The sequence below is a fragment of the Salmo salar genome, chromosome 06 (genome assembly GCF_965601325.2).
Source record: "Salmo salar chromosome 06, fSalSal1, whole genome shotgun sequence".
NCBI classification, from domain to species: Eukaryota; Metazoa; Chordata; class Actinopteri; order Salmoniformes; family Salmonidae; genus Salmo; species Salmo salar.
The window spans coordinates 37,241,487-37,257,522 of record NC_138296.1 but is presented as its reverse complement, the minus strand read 5'-3'; the positions used below and the strand labels follow the sequence as shown (position 1 = coordinate 37,257,522).

Sequence of the window (16,036 nt, the reverse complement as noted above, 5' to 3'; positions counted from 1 at the left end):
GTCGAATTTGTCATTATGGGGTATTGTATGTAGATTGCTGAATATTTTTTTTATTTAATCAATTTTAGAATAATGCTATAACGTAACACAATGTGGAAAAACACCAGTCTCAACGTCAACAGCGAAGAGGCGACTCCGGGATGCTGGCCTTCTAGGCAGAGTTCCTCTGTCCAGTGTCTGTGTTCTTTTGCCCATCTAATCTTTTATTTTTATTGGCCAGTCTGAGATATGGCTTTTTCTTTGCAACTCTGCCTAGAAGGCCAGCAACCTGGAGTAGCCTCTTCACTGTTGACTTTGAGACTGATGTTTTGCAGCTACTATTTAATGAAGCTGACAGTTGAGGACTTGTGAGGTGTTTGTTTCTCAAACTAGACACTAATGTACTTGTCCTTTTGCTCAGTTGTACACCGGGGCCTCCCACTCCTCTTTCTATTCTGGTTAGAGACAGTTTGCGCTGTTCTGTGAAGGGAGTAGTACACAGCATTGTACGAGCTCTTCAGTCTCTTGGCAATTTCTCGCATGGAATAGCCTTCATTTCTCAGAACAAGAATAGACTGACGAGTTTCAGAAGAAAGTTATTTGTTTCTGGCCATTTTGAGCCTGTAATCGAACTCTCAAATGCTGACGCTTCAGATACTTAACTAGTCTAAAGAAGGCCAGTTTTATTTCTTCTTTAATCAGAACAACAGTTTTCAGCTGTGCTAACATAATTGCAAAAGGGTTTTCTAATGAACAATTAGCCTTTTAAAATGATACACTTGGATTAGCTAACACAACGCGCCATTGGCACACAGGAGTGATGGTTGCAGATAATGGGCCTCTGTACGCCTATGTAGATATTCCATAATAAAATCTGCCGTTTCCAGCTACAATAGTCATTTACAACATTAACAATGTCTACACTGTATTTCTGATCAATTTGATGTTATTTTAAATGGACAAAAAATGTACTTTTCTTTCAAAAACAAGGACATTTCTAAGTGATCCCAAACTTTAACAGTAGTGTATATGCAGTTAATTTGCAGTCTACAAATTATTTGTAATTATGTTCCGACCCCACGATCATCCACTCAAGAAAAGAACATTGCCCATGGCTGAATCTAGTTGACAATCCCTGCTCTAGTCTATTTTAAACACAGACAGAGGAGTCCCAAAACTCTCGCTTCTCTTCCATTAGGGCTACCTGTCATCCCCATTACCCTTTCCTGATATGAAGAGACTGGATGGGCAGACGTGTAATGGTATGAGCCTATTTGCTAGCAAAACCAACGACTGCTAGTGTCAATTCCTCAGGTTCCTGTTAGATTCAGCCTCTCCTCAATGAGACACACATAATGGGCACTAACCAGATCGTTTCCATCTGTTCTGTCCTCTCAGATAACTGTTGGAGTAGAAGAGGATGATTTGCCACGGTAGAGTATTGGGATTCACCCCAGCTTCAGTATTTCTCTCATAGGCCTACAATACAGTAAATGCATTCTCTGGTGAGCAGGTTTGGTAGGCCAAGTGGTAGTCCATTAAGACTGAAGTGAGAGGGCAGAGATTTTGATGGGGGGGATTAATAAAGGACTCTTGGGGATGAAGCGTCAGATCTCACTACATCTCTGCATGACAATGTAGACACACACACTCATCAACTGTCAGATAGAATCTACTATAAGACATGTTCTCTCAGGTCAGCCCGCTCCTCCGCACACGCCACTGGCTTCCAGTCGAAGCTCGCATCCCTTACAAGACCATGGTGCTTACCTACGGACCAGTAAGAGGAACTGCCCCTCCCTACCTTCAGGCTATGCTCAAACCCTACACCCCAACCTAAGCACTTCTGCCACCTCAGGTCTCATGGCCTCCCACCCCTACGGGGGGGCAGCTCCCGCTCAGCCCAGACAAAGCTCGTCTCTGTCCTGGCACCCCAATGGTGGAACCAGCTTCCCCATGAAGCTGGGACAGCAGAGTCCCTGCCCATCTTTCTTAAAACATTCGAAACCCTACCTCCTCAAATATTATCTTAAATAATCATCCTCCTCACCACGACCCCCCCCCCCCCCAAAATTAAATAAATAAAAAACCTAACCAGCACTTGACCCCCCCCCCTTTCTAGCTCTGACTCTACTGATAGCTACGTTATTGAGGAAAATGTTTCTTTTTATGCCTGTGATATGTGATTGTCCCACCCATCCATCTTAAAATGAATGCACTAACTGTAAGTTGCTAAATGACTAAAATGTGAAATGTAATTAAGCCTCAGACCTACTTCTTAGATGCCCTACAAATGAACCAAACTCAAGTGTGTGTGCACGCGCTTGCTTTCATTTGTGTGTGACGATCTGCGTGTGGAGCGGGGGCCACAGTAACTGCAAATGCAGCAACAGCCCTGGGGTAAAAGCCCACAGTATCCTACTGGATGGAATGCATTAATATATAAATAAATGCAGCTGTCTTTTTAAAGTTCACTTGTTTTTCTGGAATAATTCATTTGACGTGCACACACACACACACACACACCACACACACCACACACACACACACACACACACACACACACACACACACACACACACACACACACACACAGTGTTTTTGAGATAACATTGAATCAAAAGCATCAGAATGACGTCACTCCAGCTGAATGTAAACTCCATGGGGTCTGGCTCCCTGCAGGGATTCAGCTCTGCTTCTATGTAAAGCAGAGCTTCCCAACCCTGGTCCTCCAGTACCCCCCAACAGTACACATTTTTATTGCAACCCTGGACAAGCATACTTGATTCAACTTGTCAACTAATCATTAAGCCCTAGATGAATTGAATGAGATGTGTTTGTCCAAGGGCTACAGCAAAAATGTGTACTGTTGGAGTTAGAAAACACTGGTGTAGAGCATACTGTCATCTTGAGTGGCGCAGCACCTCAGTGCCAGAGGCGTCATTACAGACCTTGGTTCGATCCCGGGCTGTATCACAACTGTCCGTCATCGGGAATCCCATAGGGCGGGGCACAATTGGCCCAGTGTCGTCCGGGTTAGGGGAAGGTTTGGCCGGGGTAGGCCGTCATTGTAAAATAAGAATTTGTTCTTAACTGACTTGCCCAGTTAAATAAAATAAAAATGACCTCAGTGTGATAACACTGGTGTAGAGGATCCTGTCGTTACCTCAGCGTGATAACACTGGTGTAGAGGATCCTGTCGTTACCTCAGCGTGATAACACTGGTGTAGAGGATCCTGTCGTTACCTCAGCGTGATACCAACTGTTGCCCATTCATCATCCACCCTCAATGTTTTTTCACTGTTTTTCCTAGATCACTCACAACCCCTTTCTAGTAGAGCCCACTGGATGCTGACACTACATCATCACGATGTCATTTCTACAAATACTAGGTCTAACCACTGGACTGCTGACCACCACAGACACTCAGGACAAAGTTCCAACACGGTGTTGTACATAAAACAGCTATGAGATCTGTGACCGTATCACTACTGTAAATGCTGCTGTCACAGCAGCATGATAACACTGGTGTAGAGGATCCTGGGCCATCATACAGAAGTACTTCATACATAATGCAGCATTCTGAGAAAAGGGGTCAATTATCAACAAGCACCGACTGAAAAGTCACAGACGAGGCGTGAAAGTGGCCAAACAAAGTTCCCTCTTTGGTCTGTGTGGATACTGTTGGCCTCTAAGCAAGGGAATGGCAGCTAATGCAGAGCTGAGACGTCAAAGGATGACTGACTACTTTAATTAGGAAAGAGGGGACCCTTGGGAAGATGAGTGAGGAGGATAGTGCCAACAACTAGCCCTGGAGGACTGGCACTGACCCAAATACACTGTCTAACAAGCAAAGGTAAAGGACTGACTGGTGCACTGTACTGTAGCTGTTGGGAAAAGCGATCAAATGCCTCTAGACTAGAGTCAACAACAAAATGACAGAGGTACTATAGGTGGGAGGTGTCATGAATATGCCTGCCCACTGGTTACGTGATTGGCCCCTGTCAGTTAAGGTTAGGTCAGGTTTTGACTGTGCTCTGATGCAGTGAAATGAGGCTTGACCCAGGTCAAATATTGGTTAATGCACTTTAAAGCTGTTGTGGTCTTTTATTGTGTAGACTGAGGTGGTTTTCAGCTAAGGCCGGTATTGTCTGTTGTCTGAAACAAGGAAGCAGTTTTGGCCTGTGTTGTTCAGTGCCAGGTGCTCCATGTTTTACGCCCTCTGAATCTCTCACACTGACAGCTCCACAACATTGGTACCCTTCCATCCACATTACCATCTCTTTTCTATCCACCATCTCTGTGGTTCTTTGTCTCTCTTTATTGTCTCTCATCTTCTCACATCTCCATTCAACTGGCCTTTGTCTATTTCTGTCTCTTTCAAATAAAACCCACTGACCTGATCACCCTCACAGCCTCTAAAACGTTGCCGTTTCCATGTTCTGTTTCTCACTCTGTCGCCAATCGTTTCTCCGACTCTGTTTCCATTACATCTTTACGTGGTGTGACCATCGTCACTCAATCTCTATTTATGTCTGTCCATACACAGCTTTCTCCACAAGCCTGCGCGCTCCTCCCTGGCTGACCACAAACACACACACACAACCTTTCTGTGACAGGCTCTGAAATGGAGGGAGAGGGCTCCACGTGGCTCACCAATCTGTTCATCATGTCTGTCATAAAGCAGAGATGCATTGGAGATGTTTTGACTCAACAAATGAGAGACAGGATCCAACATTCAGACAAATTATGAATGGTAATATACAGAACCAGACCCCCCCCCACACACACACAGGATTAACCACATGGTCTTACCGTAAAGCAGGGGATGCCTGTAACCAGTGAGTAGACCAGCAGTGGGGGTATCTTGCTGGTTTCATCCGGGCCGGGGTAGGGCTTGGAGAACGTCTTGTCGTAGCAGAAGAAGCCCTGGATGTGCACGGGGAACGTGTCTGTGTACTCAAAGTAGTACGCCAGGAGAACCGTCCCTGCCATGATCACCAGCTGGAAATAGAACATGATCCCCGCGTTAGGCAAGAAGAGGAGGAGGAGGTGGCGGAGGAGGAGAGGAAGGAGGGAGAGTCAAGTCCCAGTTCCCCTCATCCACGGAGAGAGGCATAGGAGTGATGGGAGCAAGAGAGAGGTCCGGTGAAGATCAATAGAGGGAGAGAGCACCTACTGTAAGCCTGACCAGTGCAGCGGGAGACAGAGTGGAGTGCGAGAGAGAGAGAGAGAGAGAGAGAGAGAGAGAGAGAGCGAGAAAGCTGGAGGAAGAGAGAGCGAGAGAAGGGAGCATCTACAGGGGAGAGGAAGAAGATGGAATAAAGACAGGAAAAATTGAATTCTACTGCAACGTGAAGAGAGAAAACAAAGAATATCAGAGAGCGAAAGAGAGACTGGGAGTGAGGAGGGTGAAAAGAGTATGAGAGGGAGAGGGGGAACTGCTTGCATTGGTATCGGTGCGCCTGAGTCTACTACGGAGGAGCAGTGGGTGTATTTTTGGATGCTGTGTTTGAAGAGTAGTGTGAATGTGATCATAAGCATCCTACAAACCAGTTATATGAGCTGACATCCCCTGTGACATGTTCAAAGTCTGATTCCAGGGTTTTTCTTATATAGGCAGATCCATGGACATCAGAGATAATAATACACTACTGAGATATCAACTCAATTGCAAGTCGTCCCAAAAAAATATATGAAAATGGTGTCTACATGTAATATTTTCCCCCATCATGAATAGACCAAAATATACTTTTCCATGACTTTTTGTATCTCATGGAATGTACACTGTACTAGTATGTAGTGGAGTAGTACTAGTACTGTAGTATGGTGGAATGGAGCTGCATCTGATTTAACTCAAATACACAAAACAAATCCTAATTGTATGGCCTCATTTATCAGGGAAGTGAAGGGACAGTAATAGCCCCTTTCTTTCCACTTAGCTAGGGACATGGTGCTGGGTGAGGGGACATGTTTCAGCTTCACACTCCCTTAGGATATTATCTGTGCTCCAATGCCCTCTGACCATAGACACTGCAGACAGATATTTATAGATTTTTTGATTTGTTCAGAATCGTCTTCACTCGCTCTACCCTCCCTTGAGAGAGAGACATGTTATGCCATGTGCGGTTGTCATGGTGAAGAATATAACGGTAGAGATGAGTTCCCAATATTGTGTAATTTCAATTCGTCTCAGCAGGATTTATGATTGCATAAAGTGTGGAGGTATAGTATATTTAGGTTCGCGTGATCTTGTCCTCATTCAGAATGATTCAAGGCAGAACATTGTAAGAGTAATGAAGACCAGCAGCATCACTGAAAGATACATAACCTCATATACTTTATAATTGGCGTTATATTAAATGATACTGTATGTTCTATCCTAACAATGAGTATGCGGAGTAGGTTTATGTTTAAGTAACACATCTGCAGTAGTGTAGGCTATTCCAGATACAACATTATCTTATCAACAATGATACCCAAAGCCGCTGATTTATCACATCCCAAGCCAATGTTATTCTCTCATTGTGTATCTTTATCCCCAACAGCCTGGAGAGAAACAGAGATATTTTGAAGTAGGAGTGAGTCATATCATTTTCCCCTACCTATTATTTTACATATGTCGTGTCTCATCGCTGCAACTCCCGTACGGACTCGGGAGAGGCGAAGGTCGAGAGCCATGCATCCTCCTAAACACAACACAACCCAACAAAGCTGCACTGCTTTTTGACACAACGCACATCCAACCCGGAAGCCAGCCGCACCAATGTGTCGGAGGAAACACCGTACACCTGGCGACCTGGTCAGCGTGCACTGCGCCCGGCCCGCCACAGGAGTCGCTAGTGCGCGATGAGACAAGGATATCCCTGCCGACCAAACCCTCCCCAACCCGGACGGACGACGCTGGGCCAATTGTACGCCGCCCCATGAGCCTCCCGGTCGCGGCCGGTTGCGGCAGAGCCTGGGCACGAACCCAGAATCACTGCGATGCAGTGCCTTAGACCACTGCGCCACCTGGGAGGCCCTCTGGGAGGGATCTGGGTTGGATTTTAATCATTTCATTCTGAGAACTGTCCATCTCACAGTAATACATTTTAAAGACATATGAGAAAATGTATGGCATTGTGTCATTAGCAGTACGTAGTTCAATAAGACACAGTAACAGTAGTGAAGACATTATGCCCATTCTGGTGCCCTCCTGTACAAATCCAGTTGTGGGTTTGTTGTTTTTTGTGCCAGTCTCACTTTCATCTGACTCGTTGGACCGGTGATGTTCAGACACATTATTTACACCCTGACACCTCCTCAGCCTCCCTCTGCTGCTCTCTCTCTGCCTCTCTCTTCCTCCCTCTCTCACACTCAATCACTGTCTACAGTATCTCTCTCTCACACACACACACACACACACACACACACACACACACACACACACACACACACACACACACACACACACACACACACACACACACACACACACACACACACACACACGCTTGTATCTGACTGGTCCAGCTGTGCTGCTGTCAGAACTCCTGTCAACCAATACCTGGTCAGTCATACTTCCTAACCTGTGATTGGATGGTCACAATGTGAAACATGGCAGTACTGTTTACAATGTGGGCCAGTCCCTTTTAATATCAGCCAGTATGAAAAAAAAACATTTAAAAAAGGGAATAGTATATATATTTTTTTTTTTTACGTTTTTTTTTTTTTTCCACTCGGAGGTCAAAATAACACTCTGAAATTGTGAAAATGATAATGCACTTGCTGTGTAAGAGCTGTTTAAAAAAAATAAAAAATATGGAATTTCAGCCTGTTCAGTTGGGATGGTGTTTTTCTTTTACAGGAAATGATGGTTCCTCTAGCCTGGAGGAAGAACTTGCCCACTGCAGAGTGACAGGCGCCTCTTCTCCTCTGTTCTAAGATGATTAAGTGTTAATTGACGTAGACCTAGCTGAGGACCACCCGCAGAGCGCAGAGCCCAACTAGAAAGCTCTTCCTTTATTCTTAGTCACACACTTCTGGGTCGTGGCCAGGGACTATCTAATGTGATGATGAATGTTAAAACAGAGTGTCCTCTTCATTTCCTTCACGGTAATTTAAGTTATTAAGCATGTTTCCTAAGACTGAATAGTTTAAAAAGGTCTACATTTGAAACTATTCTGTTTCCGAGCCTAAGCAAGTGGACATTCGCTCAGGTATCCTGACTGTGGTTATACAACTATGTTTTCCTGATCAGGTGTTTTGCAGGGAGCTATTGTGCTAGCTAGTCCCACTTTAGTGTTGTTCTTGCTCTGTTATGTGTTGTTTGTGGTGGAATCGTTTCAAAATGACCTGCATCCCTCGCAGAGAGATACTTTTCTTGCTTGGGATCTTGCATTGTTAGCACTCAAACACAGGGAGACATAACTGTCATTACCTTCAATGACCACAGTTTGAGTAGCAGTCGTGACACCCACACTGCTGAACACAGTTACCCTGCCGTTCCCCTTTGCAACAAAGGCTGGCATGTCATACACATCCTCACAGCACCAGTATTCAAAATGACACAGACAGGAAGCAATTTTGCCCTTTTCTGAAAATACTGTTCCACCTCTTTGCTTAAGTATGAAGTTAGGAATTTCATATTGTGTGTGTATATATATTCCTTTCAACATGTCCCATTTTATGTCCTGTCTTTCTTCATCTTCCTCAAATCTTAACCTTTACTTTCCCCTCTCTCAACCCCCTGATTCACCTCCTAAAATGCTCTTTCTCCCCTCAGTCTCCCCTCAGGGTTTATTGTTCTCCACGTCTCCTCCACTCGTATTTTCCCAGCTGTTCTCTAACATAGAATGCTTTAACTCTGGTCAATATTTCATAGCTGTACATCTGTGTTCAGGACAGAACAGAAAGACACATTTCTTGAAGATACCATTTAGACTACACCACTCAACTCATGGAATACTCCATCACTCTCACCCCAAGCTTCCAGATAAAACATTTATCATAATCGTAACTCCACATCCCAATCCTAATCCTTGGGTGTAATCCTAAATCTTTTCTTTTGTCCCTTTCATGAAAAAAATTATTGTAATCCATGTTCCCTATAATAATAATGATACAAGAACTCAGATCAAGACTGGATTGGTAAGGGCACATTGTTAACACAATGTACAAAACATTAGGAACACCTTACTAATACTGAGTCGCACCTCCTTTTGCCCTCCGAAAGCCTTGATTCGTTGGGCCATGGACTCTACAAGGTGTTGAAAGGGTTCCACAGGGATACTGGCCATTTTGACAGCAAGTTGTGCTTCCCACAGTTGTGTAAAGTTGGCTGGATATTATTTGGGTGGTGGACCATTCTGGTACACACGAGAAACGGTGAAGCGTGAAAAACCCAGCAGCACTGCAGTTCTTGACACACTCAAACTGGTGCACCTGGCACCTATTACCATACCCCGTTCAAAGGAACTTAAATATTTTGTCTTGCCCATTCACCCTCTGAATGGCACACATACACAATCCATGTCTCAAGGCTTAAAAAAATAAATAATTCTTTAGCCTGTCTCCTCCCCTTCATCTACACTGATTTAAAGTGGGTTTAACAAGTGGCATCGATAAGGGATCATAGCTTTCACCTGGATTCACCTGGTCAGTCTACAGTATGTCATGGAAAGAGCAGGTGTTCCTAATGTTTTGTACACTCAGTGTATCTCCCTAAAGAGTACATAATATACTATTCCTGACCTGTGTGCCTGCCATTCATGTGTAAGCAGGCCTGTAAACAACCTGTCATGTATGTTATGATGTTTTATGAATGTTATGGGGGATTAGAGATAGAGGTCGACCGATTATGATTTTTCCATGCTGATACCGATAATTGGAGGACCAAAAAAGCCGCTACCGATTAAATTGGCCGATTTTTTGGAATTTATTTGTAATATTGACAATTACAACAATACTGAATGAAAACTTATTTTAACTTAATATAATACACTGCTCAAAAAAATAAAGGGAACACTAAAATAACACATCCTAGATCTGAATGAATGAACTAATCTTATTAAATACTTTTATCTTTACATAGTTGAATGTGCTGACAACAAAATCACACAAAAATAATCAATGGAAATCCAATTTATCAACCCATGGAGGTCTGGATTTGGAGTCACACTCAAAATTAAAGTGGAAAAACACACTACAGGCTGATCCAACTTTGATGTAATGTCCTTAAAGCAAGTGAAAATGAGGCTCAGTAGTGTGTGTGGCCTCCACGTGCCTGTATGACCTCCCTACAACGCCTGGACATGCTCCTGATGAGGTGGCGGATGGTCTCCTGAGGGATCTCCTCCCAGACCTGGACTAAAGCATCCGCCAACTCCTGGACAGTCTGTGATGCAATGTGGCATTGGTGGATTGAGTGAGACATGATGTCCCAGATGTGCTCAATTGGATTCAGGTCTGGGGAACGGGCGGGCCAGTCCATAGCATCAATGTCTTCCTCTTGCAGGAACTGCTGACACACTCCAGCCACATGAGGTCTAGCATTGTCTTGCATTAGGAGGAACCCAGGGCCAACCGCACCAGCATATGGTCTCACAAGGGGTCTGAGGATCTCATCTCGGTACCTAATGGCAGTCAGGCTACCTCTGGCGAGCACATGGAGGGCTGTGCGGCCCCCCAAAGAAATGCCACCCCACACCATGACTGACCCACCACCAAACCGGTCATGCTGGAGGATGTTGCAGGCAGCAGAACGTTCTCCACGGCGTCTCCAGACTGTCACGTCTGTCACATGTGCTCAGTGTGAACCTGCTTTCATCTGTGAAGAGCACAGGGCGCCAGTGGCGAATTTGCCAATCTTGGTGTTCTCTGGCAAATGCCAAACGTCCTGCACGGTGTTGGGCTGTAAGCACAACCCCCACCTGTGGACGTTGGGCCCTCATACCAGCCTCATGGAGTCTGTTTCTGACCGTTTGAGCAGACACATGCACATTTGTGGCCTGCTGGAGGTCATTTTGCAGGGCTCTGGCAGTGCTCCTCCTTGCACAAAGGTGGAGGTAGCGGTCCTGCTGCTGGGTTGTTGCCCTCCTACGGCCTCCTCCATGTCTCCTGATGTACTGGCCTGTCTCCTGGTAGCGCCTCCATGCTCTGGACACTACGCTGACAGACACAGCAAACCTTCTTGCCACAGTTCGCATTGATGTGCCATCCTGGATGAGCTGCACTACCTGAGCCACTTGTGTGGGTTGTAGACTCCGTCTTATGCTACCACTAGAGTGAAAGCACCGCCAGCATTCAAAAGTGACCAAAACATCAGCCAGGAAGCATAGGAACTGAGAAGTGGTCTGTGATCCCCACCTGCAGAACCACTCCTTTATTGGAGGTGTCTTGCTAATTGCCTATAATTTCCACCTGTTGTCTATTCCATTTGCACAACAGCATGTGAAATTTATTGTCAATCAGTGTTGCTTCCTAAGTGGACAGTTTGATTTCACAGAAGTGTGATTGACTTGGAGTTACATTGTGTTGTTTAAGTGTTCCCTTTATTTTTTTGAGCAGTATACATAAATACTATCAATTTAGCCTCAAATAAATAATGAAACATGTTCAATTTGGTTTAAATAATGCAAAAAAAGTGTTGGAGAAGAAAGTAAAAGTGCAATATGTGCCATGTAAGAAAGCTAACATTTAAGTGCCTTGCTCAGAACATGGGAACATATGAAAGCTGGTGGTTCCTTTTAACATGAGTCTTCAATATTCCCAGGTAAGAAGTTTTAGGTTGTAGTTATTATAGGACTATTTCTCTCTATACAATTTGTAATTCATATACCTTTGACTATTGAATGTTCTTATAGGCACTTTAGTATTGCCAGTGTAACAGTACAGCTTCCGTCCCTCTCCTCGCTCCTACCTGGGCTCGAACCAGGAACACATCGACAACAGCCACCCTCGAAGCAGCGTTACCCATGTAGAGCAAGGGGAACAACTACTCCAAGTCTCAGAGCGAGTGAAGTTTGAAACGCTATTAGTGCGCACCCGCTAACTAGCTAGCCATTTCACATTGGTTACACCAGCCTAATCTTGGGAGTTGACAGGCTTGAAGTCATAAACAGAGCAATGCATTGCGAAGAGCTGCTGGCAAAACGCACGAAAGTGCTGTTTGAATGAATGCTTACGAGCCTGCTGGTGCCTACCACCGCTCAGTCAGACTGCTCTATCAAATCATAGACTTAATTATAATATAATAAAACACACAGAAATACGAGCCTTAGGTCATTAATATGGTTGAATCCGGAAACTATAATCTCGAAAACAAAACGTTTATTTTTTCAGTGAAATACAGAACCGTTCTGTATTTCATCTAACGGGTGGCATCCCTAAGTCTAAATATTCCTGTTACGTTGCACATCCTTCAATGGTATGTCATAATTAAAATTCTGGCAAATTAGTTCGCAACGAGCCAGGCAATGAACGCAAGAGCAGTGACACAATTTCATGTTAGCAGGCAATATTAACTAAATATGCAGGTTTAAAAATATATACTTGTGTATTGATTTTAAAGAAAGGCATTGATGTTTATGGTTAGGTACATTGGTGCAACGACAGTGCTTTTTTCGCAAATGCGCTTGTTAAATCACCCGTTTGTCGAAGTAGGCTGTGATTCGATGAGAAATTAACAGGCACCGCATCGATTATATGCAACGCAGGACACGTTAGATAAACTAGTAATATCATCAACCATGTGTAGTTAACTAGTGATTGTTAAGATTGATAGTTTTTTATAAGATAAGTTTAATGCTAGCTAGCAACTTACCTTGGCTTCTTGCTGCCCTCGCGTAACAGGTAGTCAGCCTGCCATGCAGGCTCCTTGTGGAGTGCAATGTAAGGCAGGTGGTTAGAGCGTTAGACTAGTAACCAGAAGGTTGCAAAAACGAATCCCCCCCTGAACAAGGCAGTTAACCCCCGTTCCTAGGCTGTCATTGAAAATAAGAATGTGTTCTTAATCTGACTTGCCTAGTTAAATAAAGGTGTAAAAAAAATATATATATATAAATAGGTGGCCAAAAATACCGATTACCGATTGTTATGAAACCTTGAAATCGGCCCTAATTAAATCAGCCATTCCGATTAATCGGTCGACCTCTAATTACAGATGTAGGATCTAATTTGAGCCAGTTTTCTGCAGCAGGAAAATAATCCTGCAGCAACAGAAAATGTGAATCATTATGTGGACATTTTTGTAGGGGTTGATACATTTTTCGTCAGAAATGTCAGAATTTATTTTCTCTAAGTGGAAATGACAAACTTTAGAAGCCTTTTTAAAACTCAAATACACTTTGGAAGTTTGCATTTCCTACTGGGCAGAAAAATTCTCAGCAACAAAAGAATGAGCAAATTAAGATCCTACATCTGTAGAGATGCAGTTTGCTTTTCAAAGTGCTTTTCTCTGCCTCCATGTATGATGCATTCGCTCCCTCCATCTTACAGTACACGGTCTAACCTTACTCCATCACTCCAAGCTCTGCTGACAGACCTCACCCCCCACTGAGAGGACAACTTTGCAGATGGACTTCCATGCTGAGTGGACAAGACTGTGTAGCGCGATGCTCACTACCACTGACCACCATACTCTAACACAGGGTCAGCTGAAATATTTGTACATATCTTTGTCTCAACGTACAGTATGTTTTTCTCAGGAGGAACAGCCATGTCCCTTGGTGCTGCTAAAGCAGTGTACTCTGAAAGAGCAGTTTTGTGTGGGGTGGGGTGGGCGGGTTCAGATGGAGAGCTGGGCACAAGGGCCCACGTCAAACACATGCTGTCCATTAAGAGCCCCCGACAGCCTTCCACTCTACTGCCATCACACACGCTACACTGAACCGCCCAGACATGACAGGAGACATGGGGAGAGAGGGGGGAATCCAGGGAACAGGTGCAGGACTGGTAGCAGCAGAAGTCCCCTCTCTCCCCCCCTCTCCACCCTCCACAGTCACAAAAATAACATTCACTGAGGACCAGGTCCAACGGTGAGGGTAGATGGCACAATAACAGATGATTCACTAAGTGTGTAGATTAAAGAAAATTCCCTTCAACTTGCTTACCTTACCCTATGTGCATACAAGTGTGTGTGTGTGTGTGTGTGTGTGTGTGTGTGTGTGTGTGTGTGTGTGTGTGTGTGTGTGTGTGTGTGTGTGTGTGTGTGTGTGTGCTGAATCACATGTTGAGCTGTGAGGCTCCTCTGTAACTGACTGTAAAGTGGGCTGGGATGGGGGGCTCAAATGGACGTTGTGTAACCTTTAAAAACACACACCCCTCTCCAGGGTACTGACCAATGCATGTGGAGAAGAGAGATCACTCCTGCCCTTCACACTATAAGACATGATGCAACAACACAGAGACGGTTGTCACTGGCATCCTCAGTCTAAGGAGTTGGTGCTGCCCTCATTACATACAACTTACTACACTCTTATTGTGTGTCAACAACCAAATCTCTCCTAGGTAGATGTTGCCATCCATGCAGCTGACAGCAGGTCAGTGTTAATTATAGCTCAGCTACAGACTACAGTAGAGTTGGCAGGGCTGTGGTCTAATCCTGATCTCAGGCCTGTGCCAGACAAACAGGTGAGCTGAATGGGAGATTCGTGAGTCTGGAATGGAGATTGATTGAAGAAAAATATACTCTTAATTTTCTTCAATCCTTTCTCTCTTTCATAAGATCCATCAGACTCACATGTTGAATAGCTAGCAACATTAGAGATAGTATTTTTTGCTCATTCTGCCAGCCAGCAGCTGAGAGAGATAGAGATAGAGATAGATAGATATAAATTCTACAACCACCTAAAAGGAAGTGATTCCCAAACCTTCCATAACAAAGCCATGACCTACAGAGAGATGAACCCCAGGACAGCAGCACAATTAGACCAACCAAATCATGAGAAAACAAAAAGATAATTACTTGACACATTGGAAAGAATTAACAAAAAAACAGAGCAAACTAGAATGCTATTTGGCCCTAAACAGAGTACACAGTGGTAGAATACCTGACCACTGTGACTGACCCAAACTTAGGGAAAGCTTTGACTATGTACAGACTCAGTGAGCATAGCCTTGCTATTGAGAAAGGCCGCCGTAGGCAGACATAGCTCTCAAGAGAAGACAGGCTATGTGCACACCACCCACAAAATGAGGTGGAAACTGAGCTGCACTTCCTAACCTCCTGCCCAATGTATGACCATATTAGAGACACATATTTCCCTCAGATTACACAGATCCACAAAGAATTCGAAAACAAACCCAATTTTGATAAACTCCCATATCTACTGGATGAAATTCCACAGTGTGCCATCACAGCAGCAAGATTTGTGACCTGTTTCCACAAGAAAAGGGCAACCAGTGAAGAACAAACACCATTGTAAATACAACCCATATTTATGCTTATTTATTTTCCCTTGTGTACTTTAACCATTTGTACATTGTTACAACACTGTATATATACACATAATATGGCATTTGTAATGTCTTTATTCTTTTGAAACTTCTGTATGTTCATTTTTATTGTTCATTTCACTTTTGTATATTATCTACCTCACTTGCTTTGGCAATGTAACATGTTTCCCATGCCAATAAAGCCCCTTGAATTGAGCAACAGCGAGAGAGAGAGAGAGACAGCGAGAGAGAGCGCATGAGAGAGAGAGAGCGCATGAGAGAGAGAGAGCGCATGAGAGAGAGAGAGAGCATGAGAGAGAGAGAGAGAGAGCATGAGAGAGAGAGAGAGAGAGCATGAGAGAGAGAGAGAGAGCATGAGAGAGAGAGAGAGAGCATGAGAGAGAGAGAGAGCATGAGAGAGAGAGAGAGCATGAGAGAGAGAGAGAGCATGAGAGAGAGAGAGAGCATGAGAGAGAGAGAGAGCATGAGAGAGAGAGAGAGAGAGCATGAGAGAGAGAGAATGAGAGAGAGAGAGAGAGAGCATGAGAGAGAGAGAGAGCATGAGAGAGAGAGAGAGCATGAGAGAGAGAGAGAGCATGAGAGAGAGAGAGAGCATGAGAGAGAGAGAGAGCATGAGAGA

The 16,036-nt window shown here is 44.2% G+C and overlaps 1 protein-coding gene across 3 annotated transcripts in view; it reads right to left on the bottom strand.

Moving 5' to 3' along the window:
* LOC106607084 (phospholipid phosphatase-related protein type 5) overlaps positions 1-16,036 on the bottom strand; it is a 67,796-nt gene that overhangs the window by 34,973 nt on the left and 16,787 nt on the right. For all 3 annotated transcript variants that reach the window (XM_014203676.3, XM_014203677.3, XM_014203675.3), the window contains exon 3: positions 4,795-4,983. In XM_014203676.3, the coding sequence (XP_014059151.1) occupies positions 4,795-4,983 (189 nt within the window). The remainder of the gene's footprint in view (positions 1-4,794; positions 4,984-16,036) is intronic.